At 49.6% G+C, this 22,613-nt stretch overlaps 9 protein-coding genes across 9 annotated transcripts; 5 read left to right on the forward strand and 4 right to left on the reverse strand.

Moving 5' to 3' along the window:
- Positions 1-627: 627 nt before the first annotated feature.
- On the reverse strand, positions 628-3,160 carry N7503_003813 (dolichyl-diphosphooligosaccharide--protein glycosyltransferase subunit STT3; the record flags this gene model as incomplete). Its single annotated transcript, XM_057063360.1, has 5 exons — positions 628-898; positions 953-2,675; positions 2,768-2,848; positions 2,939-2,962; positions 3,028-3,160. 5 exons carry the CDS (start codon positions 3,158-3,160, stop codon positions 628-630), a joined length of 2,232 nt encoding a protein of 743 aa, XP_056924275.1.
- Positions 3,161-3,473: 313 nt separating this feature from the next.
- On the forward strand, positions 3,474-4,244 carry N7503_003814 (CSN8/PSMD8/EIF3K family protein; the record flags this gene model as incomplete). Its single annotated transcript, XM_057063361.1, has 3 exons — positions 3,474-3,667; positions 3,734-3,915; positions 3,976-4,244. The coding sequence occupies 3 exons, from the start codon at positions 3,474-3,476 to the stop codon at positions 4,242-4,244; spliced, it is 645 nt and encodes a 214-aa protein (XP_056924276.1).
- Positions 4,245-4,386: 142 nt separating this feature from the next.
- Positions 4,387-5,275, reverse strand: N7503_003815 (ATP synthase subunit e). The gene is made up of 3 exons (XM_057063362.1): positions 5,151-5,275; positions 4,874-5,063; positions 4,387-4,776 (listed from the first exon to the last, which is right to left on the reverse strand). Exons 1-3 carry the CDS (start codon positions 5,169-5,171, stop codon positions 4,715-4,717), a joined length of 273 nt encoding a protein of 90 aa, XP_056924277.1. The 5' UTR covers positions 5,172-5,275; the 3' UTR covers positions 4,387-4,714.
- A 137-nt stretch (positions 5,276-5,412) lies between these two features.
- Positions 5,413-7,621, forward strand: N7503_003816 (uncharacterized protein; the record flags this gene model as incomplete). Its single annotated transcript, XM_057063363.1, has 3 exons — positions 5,413-5,544; positions 5,604-6,437; positions 6,497-7,621. The coding sequence occupies 3 exons, from the start codon at positions 5,413-5,415 to the stop codon at positions 7,619-7,621; spliced, it is 2,091 nt and encodes a 696-aa protein (XP_056924278.1).
- A 1,794-nt stretch (positions 7,622-9,415) lies between these two features.
- Positions 9,416-10,846, forward strand: N7503_003817 (uncharacterized protein; the record flags this gene model as incomplete). Its single annotated transcript, XM_057063364.1, has 6 exons — positions 9,416-9,592; positions 9,645-9,681; positions 9,733-9,809; positions 9,880-10,271; positions 10,323-10,396; positions 10,458-10,846. The coding sequence occupies 6 exons, from the start codon at positions 9,416-9,418 to the stop codon at positions 10,844-10,846; spliced, it is 1,146 nt and encodes a 381-aa protein (XP_056924279.1).
- Positions 10,847-11,375: 529 nt separating this feature from the next.
- N7503_003818 (putative MFS transporter) lies at positions 11,376-13,049 on the reverse strand (the record flags this gene model as incomplete). Its single annotated transcript, XM_057063365.1, has 4 exons — positions 11,376-11,399; positions 11,458-11,557; positions 11,613-11,977; positions 12,030-13,049. 4 exons carry the CDS (start codon positions 13,047-13,049, stop codon positions 11,376-11,378), a joined length of 1,509 nt encoding a protein of 502 aa, XP_056924280.1.
- A 1,129-nt stretch (positions 13,050-14,178) lies between these two features.
- N7503_003819 (uncharacterized protein) lies at positions 14,179-15,327 on the forward strand (the record flags this gene model as incomplete). The annotated part of the gene is made up of 1 exon (XM_057063366.1): positions 14,179-15,327. One exon carries the CDS (start codon positions 14,179-14,181, stop codon positions 15,325-15,327), a length of 1,149 nt encoding a protein of 382 aa, XP_056924281.1.
- A 279-nt stretch (positions 15,328-15,606) lies between these two features.
- N7503_003820 (serine hydrolase domain-containing protein) lies at positions 15,607-17,430 on the reverse strand (the record flags this gene model as incomplete). The annotated part of the gene is made up of 1 exon (XM_057063367.1): positions 15,607-17,430. One exon carries the CDS (start codon positions 17,428-17,430, stop codon positions 15,607-15,609), a length of 1,824 nt encoding a protein of 607 aa, XP_056924282.1.
- A 1,231-nt stretch (positions 17,431-18,661) lies between these two features.
- pmt4 (dolichyl-phosphate-mannose-protein mannosyltransferase) lies at positions 18,662-21,149 on the forward strand (the record flags this gene model as incomplete). The annotated part of the gene is made up of 3 exons (XM_057063368.1): positions 18,662-18,892; positions 18,973-20,611; positions 20,689-21,149. The coding sequence occupies 3 exons, from the start codon at positions 18,662-18,664 to the stop codon at positions 21,147-21,149; spliced, it is 2,331 nt and encodes a 776-aa protein (XP_056924283.1).
- Between the last annotated feature and the right edge of the window lie 1,464 nt (positions 21,150-22,613).

Raw genomic sequence — 22,613 nt, forward strand, 5'->3', positions numbered from 1 at the left:
TACCCTCGAGTTTACGGTCTAGGACCTGGAATAGTTTTTGGTCCGGTATTTTGCGTGTACCATATCCTCGCGACATGTGGGAGGTCAAATGAAGTGGCCGTGTGGTCAACCCCCCTTCCTCGGCGAGAAACAAATAATGGAGCAAATTTGGGGTTACGGAGTCTTTCGGGCAGATCATGCTTCCTCTTGGATCTGCAAGCACAGTGCACTTGTTGACGTGTCTGTGTACTGTACAGAATGAAGCTGCTGGGATACCTTTCTTGTGCATAGCCTAGCTGCAATTGTCACACTCTTCTCTTTGGGATCGACCTTTCAACCTATTTTCTAGGGTACGGGGATCTAGATAGGATGTACATGCTGTAGACACATGGAGTGTAACGCCTGGTGTTTCCAATCAACACCATTACATGATAACCAAAACAAGCAGATATAAGTGGAAGGTTAAATAATACAAGACAAAAATCTTTCTTAAGGCATTCATTGTATACTATCTCAAGTACTATACCCAAGAATATATCCAAACGGGGGAGAATACATGAAATGACCTGCTATGCCAGAAAGAACCGCAGTCGCAGGATAATCAAGTTTAAAACAATTCAAAAACAAAACAAGAAAGCAAAGACAAGTCTACTCGGTTCTCAGAACGCGAGGGCCCTTTCTTTTGGCAGCACGCTTGCGCTTCAGACCCTTGTCGAAGGCAACGGCGTTACTGTGGTCACGGCCGAGGTTGTCGAGATCCTTGACCTTGAAGATACGGATAATCCAGTTCTCACTGGTGAAAGCCTCCTCCATAGTATCGAGGGTAGGGCTTTCGGTTGGCACCTTCGTCCCACGGACACGGTCAACGGCTTGACCGGGAGGGAACAGAGACTGGTAGTTGTAGTAAGACATTTTGTACCTATTGGTTTGTTAGCGTTGAGACTTCGAGTGAGGTTCGGAAGGGGCAACCTACATCAGGCTGTTCTTCATGGTGGGAGTAGCCTCATCGTCGACACGGTACTCGCCACGAGCAGTGAAGTAATCACGCTCCTTGACCTCATCGGGCCAGATACCCTCGGCGATACGGACCATCCACAAGAACTTGTTCAGGTCGTCGCCGGAGTAACCCAGCAAACCACCGAACACAACCAGAACGTAGTCAACATCGTGTTGACGGAGGATCGGGTAGCTGACCTCCTCGCGAGAGCTCATGGCCTTACCAACGGTGGCAATGTGGGTGTTGTTCCAAGTGTTGTTGTCGACCAGGGTGGGGCGGTCAGCCATACCACCAATCTGGTAGCCATAGTCCCACCAGGACATGATCTTGGCATTATCAGGGGTGTTCTGACGGAGCCAGTAGTAGGCCTCGCGGTAATCATCGATGATGTGCTGGCTTCCATCAGGCAAGCGACTGGCCAAAACAACCGAGGGAGACGAGTATGCGTTCGAGGTAACCCAGGTGCAGTGCGCAACGAACATGAGCAAGTACAGAGTCATCGAGCCTGAAACGAAGGCCTTGGAGAAGTACGAGTAAATACCAACAACGGGGGAGCTCATCTTGCCGTAGGCTTTGGAGTCCTTTGCATTGGCCTTGGCCTTGGTCTCAGCAGTAGGCTTCGACATCACCAGGAACTGATCAAGCACACCTGACAGGGCAAGGCCAGCGGCGACACAGACAATCGGAGTGAGAGTCAGCATCAGACGGACCATAACACCAGCGAAGTAGCTTGAGAGCACCGCGTAGATGATCACGAACACGTGTTCGTCCTTGAGCTTCTGGAAGCACAAGAACACACCAGCGGGGAAAAGCCAGATTAGGAAGTTCAAATCGAAGAAGAAAGCAGGCCAAGCGGTAGGCTGATGTTCGGAGACTGATGCAATGATTGGAATGTGAATCTTGGCGTAACCAGTATCCCACAGAGAGTAGAAACGACCACTCCATGGGGCGATAACACCCGAAACACTGAGCAGAATCAGACCACCGAAGCCAAGACCGACGATAAGCAGAATCATCGAAGTAAGCAGCTTCTGGAACTGCTTACCGGGAAGGAATCCCCGAATGAAGTCCGCAAATGCCACGAGCTGAATAAGGCCAAAGACTCCGAGCGCGGACATGTGGTCACTGTTACGGATGGGCAAGAATCCCACGAAGGGAATCTGCATGCTGCCCAGCGTTCCCAGTGCATACCACGTGGTGTAGGCAATGTAGGTGCGAGAGCTGTATCGACCCATGCAAATAAGAACGAAAACGTGGAGGGGGATAAGGTTGGTGATAAAGACATAGCCACCCCAAGCAGACACCATGTATCCGTAGAACAAGGCAGTCAGAGCTCCCCACATAATTGAACCATTCTTGACGGCCTTGATCCACAGGTAAAACGTGAAGACCAACAGGAAAATGGCAATGGCCTCGTTATCGTAGCTACCAGCCACGGACCGAGAGATATAACCTGGGGTAATACCCATGAACGCCGCAGCCAGAAGACCAGCTGATGGCGAGGTCGACATCTCACAAGTCAAGAGATACATGGCCAGTGCTGTCAGGCCAGAGAAAGCGGGGGCGAGCAGAACACAGACATTTCGGATATCAACGGGGATTGTCAAGAAGCGCAGGATGTGGTAAATCACGCCGCTGGTCACCATAAGACCGGGGTACAAGGTGCCACCAGTGACACGACCCAGGGGATGCCATGTCCCTAAATAGCAGGACAGATTTCATCAGCACGACCCTGTGATACCATTGGGACTTGAAAGGACGCGCAAGCGGAAGTAGTGTGGAAAAACATACGGTCGTCAAACCAGTCCCAGAAACTGTAGAAGCCATTCTCGACCAAGTATTTTGTGGCTCGGAAGTTGAACCAGGGATCGACTGTAATCGGTATATGTCAATATCTCATTCGGCATGCTGGTGGGTGGCCACGTTGTATATACTGCATGAAGCGCCAAGGGGAAATCGTACATTCGTGAATAATACTTTCGAAACCTAGAATTGAGTCAATTATTAGTACTTGGGGGAACAAAAGGGAAGGAATTGCTTCAAAGACATACGGATAACACTGAAAAGTCGACTGGCGACGGCGGCAGCTGCAATAGTTAACAGGATGACGATCCGCAGGAGACCGCGTGTGCTCTGGCCGGAGCTGCCTTTCAGCAGAACATCAAGAGAAGAAAACTTGGCCATGATGGCCAGGAAGAAGGAGCTAAGTCCAAGAACCGAAAATCAATAGTGAAACATGAAAAGAAAGGAACGAAAGGCTTGAATTGCCAATTGAGTTGGTGCTCGGGGGAGTTGGAAGAGGGAGAGAGCTGCGCAAGGTGTTCACTTCTTGAGGGTCTTGGCATCGGAGAAAGGTGCCACCTCCGATTGATCTCCCCGCATCCACCACTTCTACATATCCTCGTTTTCTCCTTATCTTCCTGGGCTTTGAATCCTGTTTGAGTGTTTGAAGGCCTCTTTATAATCTGAAATTATCCGAACCTCCATTCGAACCCAAATGGAGATCCCTCCTCCCTCCACCGAACAGCTCTCGAAGCTGGCTGCGTCAAACTTGCCTCCGTCCCAACTATTTGAGATCTTATCGCGATATGAAACAGACGCTCGTCTGCTTTTAGCAGGCAATGATGATCCACAGTTGTTAAGCTTGTTCTATTCTACATTCTTCTTCGCTCACCTCCTCACGGAGCAAGTGTCCGTAGCCTATACCTCGTCCACAACAGCATTGAAAGATCCATTCTCTAACCTCAACACAAATAGACCCGAAGCCCGTGCTCTAAGCCAGCGATTTCCTGAGGCTCTACGCCACCAAGATCCTTACTTGCAGAGCTGTTTGACTCTTCTACGAGCCATCTGGCAAAAACGACATGATCAGATTTACCAGATCCTGCGGAATCTTCCTTGGTCAGAAGGGCTACAACCTTTAGTCCAGAGATATGAAAGTGCGTTTTTGGCTGTCTTCCTACTTCGCAAGGCTCTGTATGCTGACATTCATATGTCAGGCTTCTTCCAGGACCAATCCTTGATCGCCGTCAGCACTTCCTACGAGGCAATGCGACTTCCAACAGCAGCAACCTACTTGGGTCTAGACTCCACGGCCGCAGAACAAGGAGACCCGGCCGTTATAAAGAAATTCACGGATTGTGGATGGAAATGGGATGCAGAAGCTAAGCTGCTATATCCAACCCCGATTGTTCTACAATCTGTCGATGAGCGACCATTAAACGGGATCCAGGATGCAATGAAATTGCTTGGTAACCGTCGTAATTGAACTTGCATAGTGATTGGCGAGTTAAATAATTGCTAGACAGGATGATCTAAGATGTTGGATGACGCGTCTACGAGGAGCCCATGATTGAGGGTTCGAGGGAATTAGGCGGAACGTCCACCAAAGACTAGACTGGCCCCATAGAGGAGGCCGAAGTAACGCCGGAATGCATAACGATCTTTTGCTCTTTCTTGTGGTCCAAACTGTAGTGTACAGACGCACGACAGCCCAGGGTATGTACAGGACCCAAATGATAACGTCTAAACCGATGAGAAAAAAAAAAGAAAACGAATCAAAAAGAGACCATTCCGTCTTTCGCTCGCAATGTTGCAACTCAAGGGGAATTGGCCCCAAACAATCGTACAAGTAAATGGATCCGAGCAAATCCCTTCTAATACCCTGGGGGGAGGTGCGAGTTCCGCAAGGAGTTGCGTATCATTCCTCCTCTATACCATTTCCATTATTCAAGACGACTAAGCCTTGGCCTGCAAGAATGCCTCGAGGTCGAATTTGGGGTTCTCGGGGTCGGTGATGACTGGAGAGAAAGCAAGGTCAACACTGCGCTTTCGGAATGTGCTCGGTAATCTCGGATATCGCTATCCAAAGCAATGTAAACAAATATGATCACTTACGGCCAGTGGCTTGTGTCTGAGTCTCCTGGGGCTGGGTGCGCTTCTTCCACTCGGCCTTAGCCTGCTCGATCAGGCGCTCCTTGCGGGCGTACTCGTGCTCGACCTCAGCGCGCTTGGCGACCGAGTTGAGGGACGACTGGTGGTAGACTCCGTAGACGAGACCGGCCACAAGAGCGGAGTAGCGGAGGACCTATAAATTTGCGAATGGGAGTCAACATCCGATGTCGCATTTGAGGGGGCAGGGTCGAGGTTGGCTCATTGCCGGGGTAGAACTCACGTTGACACCCTGTGAAGCCATTATTGCGAGGTCTCCGGGAGACAATGAGTGGACAAAAAATTAAAAAGCGGGAAAACCGAAAGACCGTTCAACAGGAGACCGTCAATGGCAGTTGAATCCTCGGGGATATAAGGCAAGGCGAGGTTCTCTGTCCCTGCGCGAGTTTTTCCGGCGCCGCTCGGAGGCGCTTATGTCATCCCCCGTAAATAAAGAGCAACACGAGAACTACAGCTACATCACACCTAGCTGGTCGATTTTCAAGATGTCGTCTATGCAGCAGCGCAAGAATGAGATCTTGGCCAAGAAGGCTAAGCTGGCTGAGCTGAAAAAGCAACGCGAGCTTCGCCAGAGGGAATTCACCAGCAATCGGAACAGCGTCGGGGATGCTTCAGAGGTACAATACCGCGCCCAGTGAAGCTACAAACAACGGAATGTCTAATGATTTTGGAGTAGATTGCTTCACCAGTACCCAGCCACTCTGGCAGTAGAGCTGAGCTTGACGAGCTAATTACACGCCTGGTGGATCGCCCTGGGTCCGCTACCATCAGTCACGCATTTGAGGGTCAGTCTGGGAAGGGCAGCCGCCCGACTTCAGTCCTGAGTGCCAGCCAATTGAGTGGAGAGAATGCCGAGACCAATACCCCTTCGTCGTTGCGACCGCAGTTGCAATCTATCGCCGTACAGACCGTGCAATCAGTTGGAACAGAGACCTACAGCTCCTACTCATCCGAAGCCCCGCACCCCCCTGAACCCAGACCAGAGGTTGTCACATACAGCAAAGCCGTTCAGACAGATGATTTGGGTACACAAACAGAGGCCCACGATGACTCTGATGCTTCGGATAATGAAGACCCCGCTGATACGACCGTATCGAGCAAGCGCCTGAGCCGACGAGACAGAGAGCGGGATGATGAAATCAGACAAAAGATCCGCAAGGAAATTGAGGAGGAGCTTCAAGCAGCCGAACAGGACGCAAATGCAGGTTCAGCTGCGCAGCCTGCCCAACTACGGTATCCGTTACGTTCTCTCGATGACGACGAGTTGAAGGCTGTTACTTCTTCGGACGAATTCCTAGACTTCGTAGAGCGATCGTCAAAGGTTATCGAGAGAGCTCTAGACGAAGATTACGATGTTCTTGCAGACTACGAGCTGGGCGGCGTGGATGGGGACTTGGAGGAAGACGAGGAGACTGGCAAGAAACGGAGAGGCATCCGGGAGGTCTGCCAGTTCTACGACGAACGTTGGAGCAAGAAGCGTATGGTCACCGATATAAGCTTCTCGCAGAAGGTAGGCATCACTTGATATCTCCGCACTTTGGCGAATAACGCATACTGATCGATGACCAGTTTCCTGAATTGGTACTTGCATCATACACCAAGAACCCATCAGCTCCTCATGAACCAGATGGACTCGTTCAAGTCTGGAACCAACACCTACAGTCCCGCCCTGAATATGTCTTCCACTCAACCTCCGACATTCTCACAGCCAAATTTTCTCCATTCCACCCGAACCTCATTGTTGGTGGCTCATATTCAGGCCAAGTTCTCTTGTGGGACACTCGTTCCTCCCGCATGGGTGGAGGAGCGCCCGTGCAGAAGACACCATTGACTGGATCTGGACATACACATCCCGTTTACAGCATCTCAATCGTCGGCACTCAAAACGCACACAACATTTTGACGGCGTCCACCGATGGAGTGGTCTGTGGCTGGACCGTGGACATGCTCTCTCAGCCACAAGAATACCTCGAGCTGACGACACCTCCCCCATCCAAGACGGAAGATCTCGCACCAACCACCATGTCCTTCCCACAGTCCGATCCCACTTTCTTCATTGTGGGCACCGAGGAAGGTGGTATCTACCCTTGCCATCGATATGACCGAGCTGGAGCCAAGGCTGGTACCGATCACCGTCTGGCCTACCGCGGCCACGCAGCACCAATCATGTCTACTGCATTCCATCCTGCGCGGGGTCCTGTTGACCTGGGTGATCTGATGCTCAGCTCCAGTCTGGACTGGAGCGTCAAACTCTGGCGCGTGCGGCCGCCAGCCACCACCGCGTCCGCCACCTCTACCGTGGCTTCCGCTCAGGTTGTGTCTCCTATCCTGGACATTACCCGGGAAGACGTGGTCTACGATGCACGCTGGTCCCCACACCGACCGGGTGTTTTCTCCCTCGTCGACGGTGCGGGCAACCTCGAAGTTTGGGATCTTTACACGGATACCGAGGTTCCAGTGGTTAAAACCACCCCCTCGCGTGGCCCTGGTGCGGTCATGTCTCGCAGTCTCAATAAGGTTGCATGGGAGGAGCGAGAAGGCCGACGCCTAGCCACTGGTGGGGTCAACGGAGTAGTTACCGTATTCGAAGTGGGCAAGGGCCTTGGTGGACCGGCGGAAGAGGTGCCCTCTGATGAGTGGATGGGTATGAAGCGGTTAATGGGGAAATTAGAACAGAAGGATCGGGTGGCTTGAGCCTTATTATCATCTCTTCATTATTTCTGCCATGTCCAGTCTTGCTTGCCATATACCCCTTTCAGCAATCACATACCTCAAGGATGTCTGTATTTACTGAGCATTTCAACTGTAATTATCGGATATTCGCCCCATGAGATTCATCAATGTAGAAATCCATGGTCCTTGGGATGCTTTATGGCTGTTCATATCGAAAGTATAAAGCAGTCCACGTCTGCAACAGCGCCACGAGACATGAGCCAACGGAGCAAACCTTGCCCACATAGCGATGGAAGGGGGTATAGAGATGGCCTAGATCATCCATGGATGTACTCGGAGAAATTTGAACTCTGTAGTTTGTATTGAGGTCTTGGCGAAATTGCATTACCTCGGGCTACGGGAAGCTTCTGAATGGGGAACATATATGCCGGATGAGCTTGGGTGGGCGTCACGGACCATTGGGGAAATTACACTATCCTCATTATGACAACGCGATCTAACAGGCTTCAAAGCTTGTCTTACATTGAGAACTCCACTTCATGGACATTGGTGAGATTAATCTTCGTAAACGCCGCGCTTCTTACCTAGTGCAGTCCAAGGTAGAAAGGTCTCGACCGATGGGGGAATTGACTAAGCCGCATGCGTTTGTACAGAGCTGAAGGTTTGGCCCCCTTGGCCCCCTACATACCCACTTCGAGTTCACAAAAAAGAACCGGAGCAAGCACATGGGATATTTCCATTTTTAGAGATGTACCCGCCCATGTATTGTTGGATTTCTTGGATACCCACCGACGTCGGTCACCGAGAACCCCGATCGAAATCTCGACCCTATCTTGCGGGTACATGCTGTTCTAGGAATCTACACGCTATCATCTAACCTAAGAGGCTACACCTAACCTAAGTGGAAGGACACCGATCGGAACCAAAGTATTCCAAGAGCGGAAAGAGAGCGGAAAGAGAGATCTTCGACTCACGATCTATCTCATCGTCAGTGTGGTCCCGGGAACCCCCTCCGAGACATCGCGAAAACCCGGGAGCTTAAGTGCATCCCCTCAGCTTATCATAGGCGGGGCTATCTGAATGCGGAAAGAGACTTGACCCATTAATGCGCCAAAAGCCACCACTTCAGGATACTTCCAGAATTCAGTAAAGTATAATTGGGGGGCGCCGGGAATCTTCCGAGATGGACGAAAGAAAGCGAAGTGCGGAAGAGGGATCGGTCCAAGAAGCATATGACCCACTTAATCGAGGATAGAATTTCTAGAACAAACGGTTTCGGCCATGATGTCAATCAGATTTGTTCTGGAACAACCGTCTGCTGTTGTCATGAAGCGCGGATCCACGGAAACCCGCTTAACCTTAAACCTTATGAACCAATCATATCCACCCAGGAGTCTACTTCCATGGCTTCCCCGCGGGTCATCGATCCCAGCGCCTTGGACTCATCCACAACCCTCAACCTGATATTGAGCGCCTGTTTCTCGAGCCACGCTGGACCCGAGGCCATGGATAGATAATAATCAAATGGTGTTGTAGGAGGCTTTCCCATCGCTCGCTGAAATCATTTCCCCTTTCGGCAGGGACAGCCCCCGATATATCTCGGTCGTAGATTTCCGAACAATCAATAAACTTTTGGAGTCAAGACCTTGCCAAGGGATTTGGAGTCCATTCCCACAATTTTGGATCTCCGCGTTCTTTGAAATAGGACTGGCCGGCTGCATCGCTCTTGCCTCTGATATTTTCTTTGTGCATCAATAGTGACGAATGACGGAGGCTGTTGCATTATATTACGGACACCAGCCACCCTAACTCATTATGGGTGGCATTAACTGGCAACAAGGCGAGGCACTATCTACCGGTGGCTCTGCCTTGATTGGTGTAAGCTTGACTTTATCTGTGATCCAGATCCTTTTTGTCATTGCACGGTTCTACACTCATTCTTTACAACACACAAAGTGTGGCGCTGATGACTATGTGATGCTTGTTGCCTTGGTATGTGTGCTTCATGTTGATTCGTGCCATCGCTAACGCTCGAGACCTACAGATTGGAAGCATCGCTAAAGCGGTGATCTACGTTGTTTGTAAGTGTCGGGCAACATAATTTTCCAAGGAAATAGGCTTACGTTGTGCAGTGGTTGAAGTAGCAGGACTCGGGCATCACGTCGACGATCTTGCCTATCCGCAACAGAATATAACTTTGACGAGAAAGGTAATTGTTTTCATATGGTCGAGTACAAACATCTCGAACCGAATCAAGAGCATTGCTAATACGCTCCAAGGGATTTTTCGCTCTAGAATTGCTTGACCTCCCTCTCACAGTTACCCCAGCAAAGTTAGCTCTCCTGCTCTTCTACGTGCGGATCTTCTATGTGCGAATCTTCCATACGCGCAATTTCCAAATCATCCCGTACACAATCGGAGCTTTAGTGCTAGGACTGGGAATCACCGTGTTCTTCCAAAGCATATTCCAGTGTAATCCCATCGAATCTGCATGGGATTTCAGTGTCTACGGAGCATGCGTGAATCAAATAACATTTTACCGTGTCATCTCCCCCATCAACGTACTCACAGGGTTGATGATCGTTGCGCTACCCATCCCTCTCGTTTGGAGGTTGCATGCACGGAGAGGGCAGAAAGTAGCTCTGACAGGCGTATTCCTGCTCTCTGGACTGTGAGCACTCCCTGACCTACTCAAGAGATCAATTACTGACAGCTCAAAAAGTGGGACTGTAGCCAGCATTCTCCGGATGGTAATGTATTACAGAATATCATTTGCCCAAGCAAGCGATGTGACATGTCAGTTACGAATCCTGCTGAAAACGCCATGCAGTATTATACTAATAAACTTTTGATACAGGGTTCTCAGTCAAAATAGCCATGGTCTCAATAGTCGAAAGCGCCGTTATCATCATCGCCACTTGTCTAGTCAGTATCTGGCCTCTGGTCACCCACATCATGCGCAAACCTCTCTTTGCAAAACTATCCTGCTGCCGGTCACGGCGTAATCGTCACCATCACCACCATCATGAGCAATGGTACACACATTCCATTCAGATAGAACCAAAAAGTGCCGACCCCCTTCCATACGAGGAAAATTTCATCCAGCGCGAAGTTAGCTGGAGCAGTCGACCTTCTTCTCTGGCGGAACTGGAAGATCAGCGATCGTGGATTCTCGAGGACGAAGATGAGAGTCCACGACACCATCCTTGGGTCTCTTATGAGGTGCATATTACAGCCGGGATCTAAAAGTTCAAGTACCAAAAGTGTTTACGACAAAAGTATCTAGAACCAAAAGTGTTTACGACCAAAATATTTAGAACAAAAGTATTTGAATAAAAATGTTTAAATAATAGAATTTTTTTACCAGCAAGGTACCCAAGGGGGGGCCGCTCTTGCTCTTGACATTCTGTGTTATGTGTAGTAAGTGGCTTAGTATTGGCGCATCAGATCTGAAACTCTGTTGGGCTCAGCTCTTGCCCATTATAATATAGCGTAGTAAATGGGAGAATAGTAAAGGCTTATCTCTAGGCTCCTCACAGTGTACCTTCCTTCGTATGTACTCTAGATAGCATGGGTAACGAGTTTGATATGACCTGGATTTAATTTCAGCTTGAGGCCCGCTAGATGCATTTTTCGTTCGGATTTTCTCTGATCTATTCGATTGAACATAATTCCCGCCGTGACCAGAGTATATCCGAGGCCACCATGGCTAGACTCAGTCATATACATTATCGCGTCGTGATATTCATAATGTGATCGTAAAGTCTGTCGACTTTTAGTAAGTGTATCTGAAACCTGGCTATTAAGATTGGTCAGCCAGAGATATAGCTTATCTCATAGCCCTTCTTGGAACTTACCACTCCCTCGATGGTCTTCAAACCCCTAGCCTGCTGCCGATTCATAATGTAGAAGTAGATCGTAAAAGCAGCGACCAGAAGAATCATGAGAATATGGGACCTTATAAAGCAATGAGTACACAGATCAAGGCCCTTCAGTAGAGCTAGGAACTCACCCGATAGATACCCAAACCGCTGTCTGGTACTTGGGAGCCTCTTGCGATCGCACAATATAGCTACCTGCCACACCACCCAAGCCATTGAAAGCAGTGACAGCCGCTGACGTAGCCGCACGTTTCCACTGACCAGCAACATTATTAGCTTGGAAGGCATTGAGCGCAGCCCAATTTGAGACATAAGCCCCAGTAGCTAGGAAGGTCCCAATGTAGCGCACGGTCACCTGCTTCGACGCTGGGAGCCCAAACATCAGAAAACCGGCTATCAAGCAAAGGGCATTGAACACGATGAAGGGCCCGCGCTTCCGATAGAAGTCTCCGGCTAAAGACGTAAGAAGAACCGGTATAACGGCATAATAGTACGGCTAAGAATAGCATGATCAGCGCTAGTCAGAATGTTTCCGTGGACAAACTTACCGGAGTCGAAAGTAAAATCGATTCATTCGAGTTAAAGCCCATACCCGATTCCAAAATAATGGGGAGAAAGTACGACAAGGAAGTCGATACCAAATTCAGCAGAAAGAACATGCAAGCAAACCCATAGATCTTAGGATCCCTGAAACTGCCAAGTAGCGTACCCCACGAGAACCGCTCAGGAACCAAATCTGCCCGATCATTTTGAATTCTCTGCGACGCAACCCTGGCTTCAACCTCGGACAAAAAGCAAAAGCTCCGAGCCGAGTTCTCTGGGAAATCCACCATCCACCAGTAAGTGCTTATACCCAGTGCACAGGCAATCAATCCCTGAACAAGGTACATCCAACGCCAACCAGCCAAATCAGCCCTCCCATCCAAATGGTTGAGACCAAAATTAACAATATTTCCCGTCGCCAGCCCCAGAACTTCCCCAGATTGCAAGAAGGCAAATCGGAGCTGCTGCTCGCGTCGCGGGTACCAGGCGCTAATGAGATATGTCAGTCCGGGGTAGATACCGGACATAGCGATACCCAGCAGGATACGTAGAGCGATCATCTCACGCCAGGTGTGAATGAAAGCGGTACACATCGTCAGTAGTCCGAAAACAAATGTGATTGTCGCGAACCAGACTCGAGGGCCGACGAAGCGCACGGCTATCGTGCATGGTAGCTGGAAGACGACGCTGGCGATGGTGAAGATGAAGATCGACACCGAGTACCGGGACCCCTGGTCTAGTTGGAGGTCGCTCAACATGCTTGTTACTGCTGCCGAGGATAGGATGCCGGAGTCTAGGAGATTAAGGCTGCACAGCAGGCCTGCGATGCTACATAGACGCACGTCTACTTTCCATCGGACTCTTTTCTCCAGAGCCAATACTTCGAGTCCTTGCCCTTCATCTCCAGTTTCTTCGAGGGGTTCTCGATCGGAGAGTGTGTGGTTTGTCTTGCCTGCCATGTGTTCTGGTATCGGAGGATCCTCTGCGGCCGAGGTTAAGAATGTATGTTTGTTTGTGTTGGTCATCTTGAATCGGCCCTCAACATATGCATTCAGGATTCACGATCGTGGCGACTTCATTTCTTGATTTAATATTTTGCTTTTTTGTGGTGGGCAAGGGTGGACCAAGCTAACACCAATTGTCAGCTTGACGATGTAACTGCAGTCCTGCATGCCAGGGATTAGGGCCGAAGTCGCAGGAATCTAGCCGAATGATGTTGCAGCAGTGACTGCGATAAGCGATTGCAGATTGCGTGATAACTACACCACCAATTAACGTTGCACGTTCTGTGTGATCACTGGACTAATTAAATAGCGGTAGCAATAGTGCCAAATATCTGCAGAATCTGTCTGAGCTCTATATAGACCGTGAGGCTCTCCACTTCGGTCGCACTAGACTCTTGTCTTTTCGAATGGATCATCTGACCTCTGATCAGCTATCCCTTTTGAATCCACATTATTGTATTGTTCCACCAAGAGGGTGAAAGGACCTGGGCAGTTGACTTAAGTCTTCGGTCCAAGAACAGGTATAGAGGAACAGTATACAAAATGCCAGCTGGATTAAATCCAGATATACCAGGACCTTGGGGGCGATAGCATGACTTGATAAATAACCGAGTATTGGAGTCTATGCGAGTAGCGAAAACATTACTTGTCTTGGTTGTGGCCCCTGGAAAGGTAAAGATTATGCTTATTTCCGGAGTAGATAATAGCCGGTGATATACCTATAAAGTTTCTTGTTTGGGAACCCTCGTGATAATAAAGAGGAATAGGAGAGGAAACGATTGGATGTGGAGACATGGACCTACTTGTAAAGGTGTACGGCATCCCCGATGCCTATACAAGGAATGCAAAACCAAACATTGTGGGGGCGATCTCACTAAAATAGCAAATCTCACGATAACAGTCGCCCCATGACCTCTTTTTACCTCTTTAGTCAGGGTCCGATTGTGGCCCCTGGGGAGAGTAAGCCAGTAAGCTTTCGGCCCCGTCTGCGCTTTGTTTGCCCCACGTTCATTTTGTTCGGGTGAATGGAGCCCACCTCCACTTGCAGCTTCGGATACATGGTTCTTCTCCTTCGCTCCAAACTCCTTTTTTCTTCTTCTCTTTCACGCATTTTTTTACCTTTACAAACTACCTTTAATATCTAAACATCATGGTCGAACTCATTAGTCCTCCTGAGCCTCGTGACCTGCTCCCTCCTCTGCTCGCCTGTCTGCCCACAGCCTTCGTTTCTCCACGTCCACCACCAGCTCTGCTCCCCCTCCTCTCCCCAATCCTTCGACAGCGCGTCAAGATCCTGAGCGAAGTGTCCAGCTCCCCCAATGAGTCATGGCTCCGCCTACTATGCTGGGACGCCAACAAAGCAGAGCGCCTGCAGACGCTCGTGGACGGCGCCAGTTTCGAACCACACCCTGTCTCCGGCGAGATTGAACTTCCCGATGAGATGCCCCTGACCTATAAGCGTATCGACGACGAGACACTACGTGCACAATGCTTGCTGCCCGATTTCAACTTGGCTGTGATCTACCTTTGGTGCCCCACAGATGTGGAGGGTGGTGGTCGTGGCTGGCGAATGACAGAACTTCTCCCTCACGAAGGCCCTGCCGCGGATGAGCATACCTGGGCCTCCTCGATTGGTGAGGCCAATGTCCAGGCCAAGGAGAGACTGTACTCTGATATGTTGGACTCCCCAATTGAGAACCAAGGATCCAATGAGCAGGACCAGCAGGAGGAAGACGATGATGCCGATTACTGGGCTCAGTATGATGCCACTCCGAACCGTACCCCGGGACCCAAGACTCCTGCCCCAGGTGCTAGCTCATCCAATCTCCCGCCTTCTGGTCTGTCGGAGGCAAACTATTTCTCCCAGTACGGCGATGTCCAGCCAGCCATGGACAGCCACGACCCAGAAGAAGAACAGCCAGAGCTTGGCCCCACATCTTTGACTGGGGACCTTCTCTCAAACCTTTTGCGGCGACAGAATGGGCTGGATATGGACGAGGGAGCCCGCACAAATGGTTATGCGGTGGATGATATGCCCGTTGACCGCGCTGCCAGATCGCTCAGCCACCCCAGACCTGCATCTGGGTCTATCTCTTCGAGCCACTCGGATACTGTCGCTAAGCTGGAGCTGGAAGCTGAAAGCCAGTGCAACTATGAAGTCGGTGTGAAGCAGCACATTGGCACCAGCATTAAGAGTTTGTTCCGTTTGGCTCAGGCGACAGGCGTGAGCCGTGCTGATTTCCAGTCAATGGTCCAGACGGAATTGGAGTTGCTGGATCTGACTGATCTTGATAAATAAGTTTTCTATATCGATTTTGACTGATACCCACGAGTCGTTTTTGAGGCGTCGCGGTTTGCAAAGAACCTTTCATATAGATGCATTTTGGTTGCGGAGCATTTCAGTTGCATATTGTTTTCAAGGTTGTTTTGTTTTCGATTTCATACTTGTTTAACTTGAACGATGTTAAGAGGTCCATAATATGAAGAAAATTGTCAAATCAAATCCAAAAATTCAGAAACCAAAAGAACTCTATCTCCAACACTAAGATGGGTTGATCATATGTAGTTGGTCAGAAACCTACTTCTTCTGCAAAGTAACCCTCTGAGCAGCAGGTCTCAAAGAAGTAGCATTGCCACCCTGATCCACATCAAAAACAAACAAATTCATCCCAAGCCCAGCATAATGAGTCGCATCAGCCACCAACCAATCATAATTAGTATTGTACTGTCCAGTAAATGGACCAACAGCATCGAGCCTCTTCGCACCAGAAGCAAAATAACTCCAAAGCTGCGGCTGAGGCGTAACCTGAAAAGCAACCTGACCCTCCTCCCCATCCCCCGTCTGCTTAGGTATACTGAGCAAAAGCCTCGGCCGACCACCTAAGAAAAGATCCGAAGCCAACACATCTGTACCGTTTGAGATCCAGCGTGTAATACTCAAGCCCGACATGGACGTAATGACAGAAGACTGATTGAAAGCGACAGTGATAGACGAATTGAGAGTAGAGTCCGTGGATTCGTACGTCCCGACATAGTTCCTTGTCGCCTCCAACGCAGCCTGGGCTTCCAGCGCAGGGACTATTGTATTAGTGATGGAGTCCAGGATAATATTTGTAGCTACATCGCGCTCAGCACCGGTCGATGCGGTCAGAATACTGAAACCAGCGTTGTAATCCGGTATCAAAACAATGTTCGCACCGTAGTAACCCGAGTCACCTAGTTTGGTATACAGATCCGTAACCTTGCCGGTACTGGGATTCAAATAACGAATGATTTCCCAAGGGGCACCGAGGGAGTAAGTCAAACTAGCCGTATGTGAATGAGGCTTCATCCATTTGCGGGTGGTATTAGAAGGAAGAAGAGTGCTGTTCAAAATAGCAATACCAAATTTGGCGAGATCATTGCTTGAGGTGAACAGACCACCGGATGGCGTGGTGACAGGAACATCGATTAGGAAGCCTGACTCCGGTGGACCGGCAATAACAGAGCGAGCAAGATCCGCCCTCGAGGTCGGTGGTGATGAGAATGAAGATGTAAGATTCAGCTGATCGAAGATCACCTTCTGGTAGATATCTGACATACTCCGGCCAGTTATATTGGAGATCATGAGTCCGAGCATCATGAAATTGTCATTGGCGTACATTGGGGTCTGCCAGGGTAAAAAGGCTGGTGGTTGAACGCGGACTGATTTGATAAGGTCTGGGCCATCGCATAGCTCTTTAGGGTTCCAGCAGGGACCCAATGTCGCGATGTCTGTTGGTGGTAGACCCCAAGCTGTGACAGGGTCTTCTGTCGGCAGACCGAGGTAATCGTAGATCGTAAAGTTGTAGAGTGTGTCTAGAGCTGGCCACCCCTGGCGTGGGATACCGGAAATTTGCGATGCCAATGCCCATGGCGTGACCTTGTCCCATTCAACATTCCAGATTGGGTCTTCGCTTTTGGCAATCGCTTCGGCGAATAGTGGGTTAATCTGAGTGAGTGGAAGGTTCCATTCTTCTTCAGTCAGAGCGATCATACCAGCATAGGTGGTGTATAGCTTTGTTGCGCTAGCCATACGATAAATGCTGTCACCATTAACCTTGTTCGTGCCATTTTTGGAGCTGGCTATTTCGGGGCTGGTCCAGTGGTATTGAAGCTTTGCGGCATTCGAGTCGTGAATTGAAAAAATATTTGTCGAGAATGTGGTGTTTTGTATACGAGAAACAGCAGTAGTTGCAGAGCCACTGGGATTGCGTTTGAGATAAGAGTCAAGGGTGGTAGTGAGGTTTTTCCATGCAGCTGTGACTAGACTCTGCTGGCTAGAGAGATCGACCGGAGGTGGGTATGTTGGACCCAGGTAGTCAGCAAAGCCAACTGTGCCGTATGTGAACAGCAGTGCTATATATTTCGAAGGATATTTCATAGTGAAAGAGGAACTGGAATTGATGGAATGGATAACACAATCATCATCTGAATATTACGGTTACTTATACTACATGGGCCGCTATGATGACGTCGAAGCCACTGACAGGAACAACAAGGCTGCGCCTTGTCATAGCGGTACATCTAACTGCAGATAGGTTCATGGACAACAGATCCCACGGGGAAATAAAGTTTCCAATGTAGATTAGACATCTATGGTTGTACGCCAAACCCGATTTGGTGTCATGAACCGCTAGGTGGGTCCGCTTATGACGATCAGGCAGTGTAAACATCCAGGCCAATATACTGTAGTCCTGGATACCGCCCCTCTGTTCCAGGGTCTATTCTAGGAGTTCAGTGTTGGCTTACGTTGATCGATTTCATTGGTCTCGAGGTACTCGGCTCGACTCCAGTACCCCACCTAGACGGCGGCACATAGTTCCTCTATATAAACTGATGTTCAAATGGCGGAGACACTTCGATGGAAGTACTCATGACCTCCAACGATGATAACAGCCTTGATGGACTAAAATGTATTTCGCGTATTGAAACCATGATGAACATGTTTTCTTCGACCTTTGCAACGGAGACATTATGTTGAATGGAGTCATTCAAGTCCAGACAGTGATCAACGGCTTCGTCGACTCTGACACGTTCACTATTCCCATCACTGAACATTTGAGCCGCCTTACCGCTTAATCAACATTGACCGGGGTCAAATCTTCCGGAAATCAGTACTGGTCGCTTAGCCATGTGGCACTGTAGATCTCAGCTGCGGTGAGAACATTCCTAAGAGAAAAAAGTGGGAGGTAAATTGATTACTAAGATAAAGGATTATATCTATTTTCTTCACGAATGGCATTATATTGCAAGCAAAATGCCTCCAAATAAGTAGCGATTCAGCATTGAATCCAAATTTGTTATTCAAAGGGGCGAACTGAACACGAGATTGGACCCTTGAAAGTTCCGGGGCCCACCGCCTTTACGCTGCATCCGAAACCAAGAAGACACGCAATCCCAATCCGGCCCCTCCCTCATTTTCTCTTCAGCTTTCCTTGGTCTTTTATTCGGGTGTCATGCCCTTTGGTGGTTCTGGTAAGCACTTGATTGTCCTGGGATATTCTGGAACAAAAATCCGTACCCTGATGAGCTACTGCTGACGCTTCACGCTTTCGGAAGTCTATTTACTATAGGTGGTTTCACGGTCGCTCTCTTTTTCTTTTCCTTTCACCATGTCGTCCCCTTCACCCTCTCTGCGCAAGAGAGGTGGAAAGAAGGAGGCTTACACTGCTTTGCCATCCAATGATGGCTCCTTGAGGCCTGTGGCCGCTCCGGCCAAGCCTAAGTCAGAATGGGACTATTGGCTGGCCATTTCCATTCTGACCCTGTTGGCTTTCATAACCCGCTTCTGGCGGATCGATTATCCCAATGAGGTCGTCTTCGACGAGGTTCACTTTGGAAAGGTATGAATTCCGGAGCATGCCAGTTTCAATCGCCATTGGAAAAAAGGGGGAACCTGCATCTGACCTGTCATGTCCTGTAGTTTGCCTCATACTACCTCCAACGCACCTATTTCTTCGACGTTCACCCGCCCTTCGGAAAACTCTTGTTTGCCTTTGTGGGATGGTTGATTGGATTCGATGGTAGCTTTTTGTTCGAGAACATCGGTGACTCGTACATTGAAAACAATGTGCCTTACCTGTCCCTTCGTGCCATGCCAGCAACCCTCGGTGCCTTGACAATTCCCGTGGTGTTCTTGATTATGTGGGAATCCGGATACTCTTTGCCGGCCTGCGTGCTGGCTGCCGGTCTGATGGTGTTCGACAATGCCCACGTTGGTGAGGACCGCCTGATCCTCCTGGATTCTACTTTGGTCATCACCATGGCGCTTAGTATCTTGTGCTATGTCCGGTTCTACAAGCTACGACACCAGCCATTTGGTCGCAAGTGGTGGAAGTGGTTGCTTTTGACCGGTTTCTGTATGAGCTGTGTCATCTCGACCAAATACGTGGGTGTCTTCACTTTCGTCACTATTGGTGCGGCAGTCGCAATCGACCTTTGGAATCTATTGGATATCAACCGACGCGATGGTGCTCTTGATATGGTCACATGGATCAAGCACCTTGTTGCTCGTGGAGTGGGCCTGGTTATCATCCCCTTCTTCTTCTACCTATTCTGGTTCCAGGTCCACTTTACCATCCTCAACCGCTCCGGCCCTGGCGATGAGTTCATGTCCCCTGAGTTCCAAGAGACCCTCAGTGACAATGCGATGACTGCCCAGTCGGTTGGCATTGAATACTTTGACCAAATCAGTATGCGCCACAAGGACACCAAGGTTCTGCTTCACAGCCACTGGGAGAAGTATCCTCTTCGCTATGACGATGGCCGCATCTCCAGTCAAGGTCAGCAGGTGACTGGATACCCTCACAACGATACCAACAACCTGTGGGAGGTTCTGCCAACCGTTCCCCTGGCCGAAGGCAAGTCCAAGAGTGTGCGAAATGGAGACGTGATCCAGCTCCGCCATGTTGGCACTGACTCGTACCTTCTGACACACGATGTTGCATCTCCATACTTCCCTACCAACCAGGAGTTCACCACCATTTCGCAGGAGCTGGCCACTGGCGAGCGTCACAACGATACACTGTTTGAGCTCAAGATCGAGAATGGCAAGCCCTTCCAGGAATTTCGCACTTATTCAAGCTTGATCAAGCTCATTCACGTACCCACTCGCGTGGCCATGTGGACCCACACCACTCCTCTTCCTGAGTGGGGATTCAAGCAGGCTGAGATCAACGGAAACAAGAACATCCTCCAGTCCAGCAACATCTGGTATGCGGAGACCATTGAAGGCATCGAGGAGGGTAGCCCTCGTTTGAATAAAGAGGAGCGCCAGGTTAAGTCGCTTTCCTTCTTGCGAAAGTACTTTGAGTTGCAGGGTGCTATGTTCCACCACAACAATGCACTGACTAGCAGTCACCCCTATGCCACCGAGCCCTTCCAGTGGCCTTTCCTGCTGCGCGGTGTGAGCTTCTGGACTAAAAATGAAACCCGGGGACAGATCTACTTCTTGGGTAACCCCATCGGATGGTGGATTGCCAGCAGTTTGCTGGCTGTATTTGCCGGCATTGTCGGAGCGGATCAGCTTTCGCTTCGCCGTGGTATTGACGCATTGGAGGAAAGTAAGTTACAGTTTCTCCAGCCCTGGTGCTTTCAAACACTTTAGATGACTAATTTTTTCTCTTTCTTCTCTTAATAGTTTGGGGTCCTGGCACTCGTTCCCGCCTGTACAACAGCACCGGATTCCTGTTCCTGTGCTGGGCTGCCCACTACTTCCCCTTCTGGTTGATGGGTCGTCAGCGTTTCCTGCACCACTACCTGCCGTCCCACCTCGCCTCGACCATGGTGACCGGTGCGCTTGTCGAGTTCATCTTCAACGTGTCGCCACTCGACCCAGCCACTGCCGCACCCCCTGCGGATGATCCCTCCGGTAAGGCTAAGGGCCGGGTCAGCCGCAATGTCCGCCGCTTCGTGACAGCCAAGGAGCGCATGGGCCTTAACTCGGTGCTTGCCGCATGGGCCGCGACCATTGTCATTCTCGCAGCCACCATCGGTGGCTTCATCTTTTATGCGCCTCTGACCTATGGCACTCCTGGCCTGGATGTCGCAGGCGTTAACGCCCGCAAGTGGCTGAACTACGATCTCCACTTTGCCAAATAATTTCTCCCACCCCTATCAGGATACGAAATGTGTTGGGAATTTGAATCTTCTGCATGATCTGTAGGATATGTATTATCTAGGGTGTGTTAGAATCTTGGGGAGGTGTTTGTTAGGCAGTTTTCGGTGAAGACGGCGGACGTTTGATATGCTGTGTATATCCAACTCCTGTTTTGATTTCCTTTTGCTCCGATTGACTTTTCCATGAATTCCGTAGGCTGTTTAAGTCGAGTCCAGTGTGACGAAGGTGTGGGACAGGCACCATCAGCCGACCAAAGCCTGAATACCATACCAAAACACCAAAAAAAAAACATATGAAAAGGCTTGTCGATCTCACGTGATACAGTGGGTCTGAGTGGACGAACTCGATTTGGGTAATTTGGTTACAATAGTACAGACACCAAGTGGAGCTGGAGCAGAATCGGATTTGAGTCACCATGATCAACTGAGGGTTGGAATGAATGTTCCAGAGAGGTGATGAATCATATATTAAACGTAAAAAATTACAACGGATGCAGTTCTCAGCCACCACATTCTCAGTATATTAATTTATTATGGGTCGCATTCCTCATGTTTATTTGTTTGGAGTAGAATAGCCGTGGAACCTATAACCATGGAACGTGTAAAGGTACGGTACAGGATTGGTAATGGGGATCCGTTTATTTTTAGCGGTTCTTTGGTCACTTAGTGTGTCCCGCTTACTATACATAGTAAGGAGGTTTCACTTTGGCGCAGAACAGAAAGCGAAAATCCAAAATTCAGAATTACTAGTTGCTAAAAGAATACATAATTCTCGGATCTGGCCTGATTCGCCTCATGGTCCGTCCTGATTCGTTCAGGCCATTTATACCACGTATTAGCGTTGCGTCTCCAGTCTCATCCCGGCCCAGCCACGGGAAGGCAATAATGCAGGGACTAGACTCCGGTTAACCGTTCAACTGGTCTATTGTCATCTTTTTCTCCTCTTCACTTGTATTCCCCTTCTGACATATTCTCATCCCTAATTGCTCGAGATTCCCTCGTTGCTCTGTGTCTTTCATTCTTTCGGGATTCGGTGATCTTCCAGGGTCTTACCCGACCCTTTGACTGCTCTACTCCACTCCCCACTTTACTCTCCAGATCTGTCTCGCTGCGGGTGGTTCCAAGTGTCAATCTCGGCGCAGTGAAACTGTCCACCTGAGGTTTTAGTCCGGTGGGTTGCCTTTTTCTTCTTTCTCTTTTCCTGTGTTTGAGAATTCTGCCGTCCCTGAAGGCTGCAAGTTCCATGAGCTCCGCGTTCCGTGACAAGATCAACACCTTCTCTTTGGGCTGTGGATTTCACAAAGGATCGAGAGTGTCAACCCACATGGTGGATTCCGGGTCTTGATTAGCCGCTAAAGAAGCGTGTTGCTCGTCGCTTGTTATCTCCGAACCAGAAGCTTCTTTATCGACTGACTCGTACCCCCATTCTTTCGCAGTCCCCTGATC

Source organism: Penicillium pulvis (assembly GCF_028828015.1).
Source record: "Penicillium pulvis strain IBT 33274 chromosome Unknown contig_1_segment0_segment0, whole genome shotgun sequence".
Taxonomy (NCBI): Eukaryota; Fungi; Ascomycota; class Eurotiomycetes; order Eurotiales; family Aspergillaceae; genus Penicillium; species Penicillium pulvis.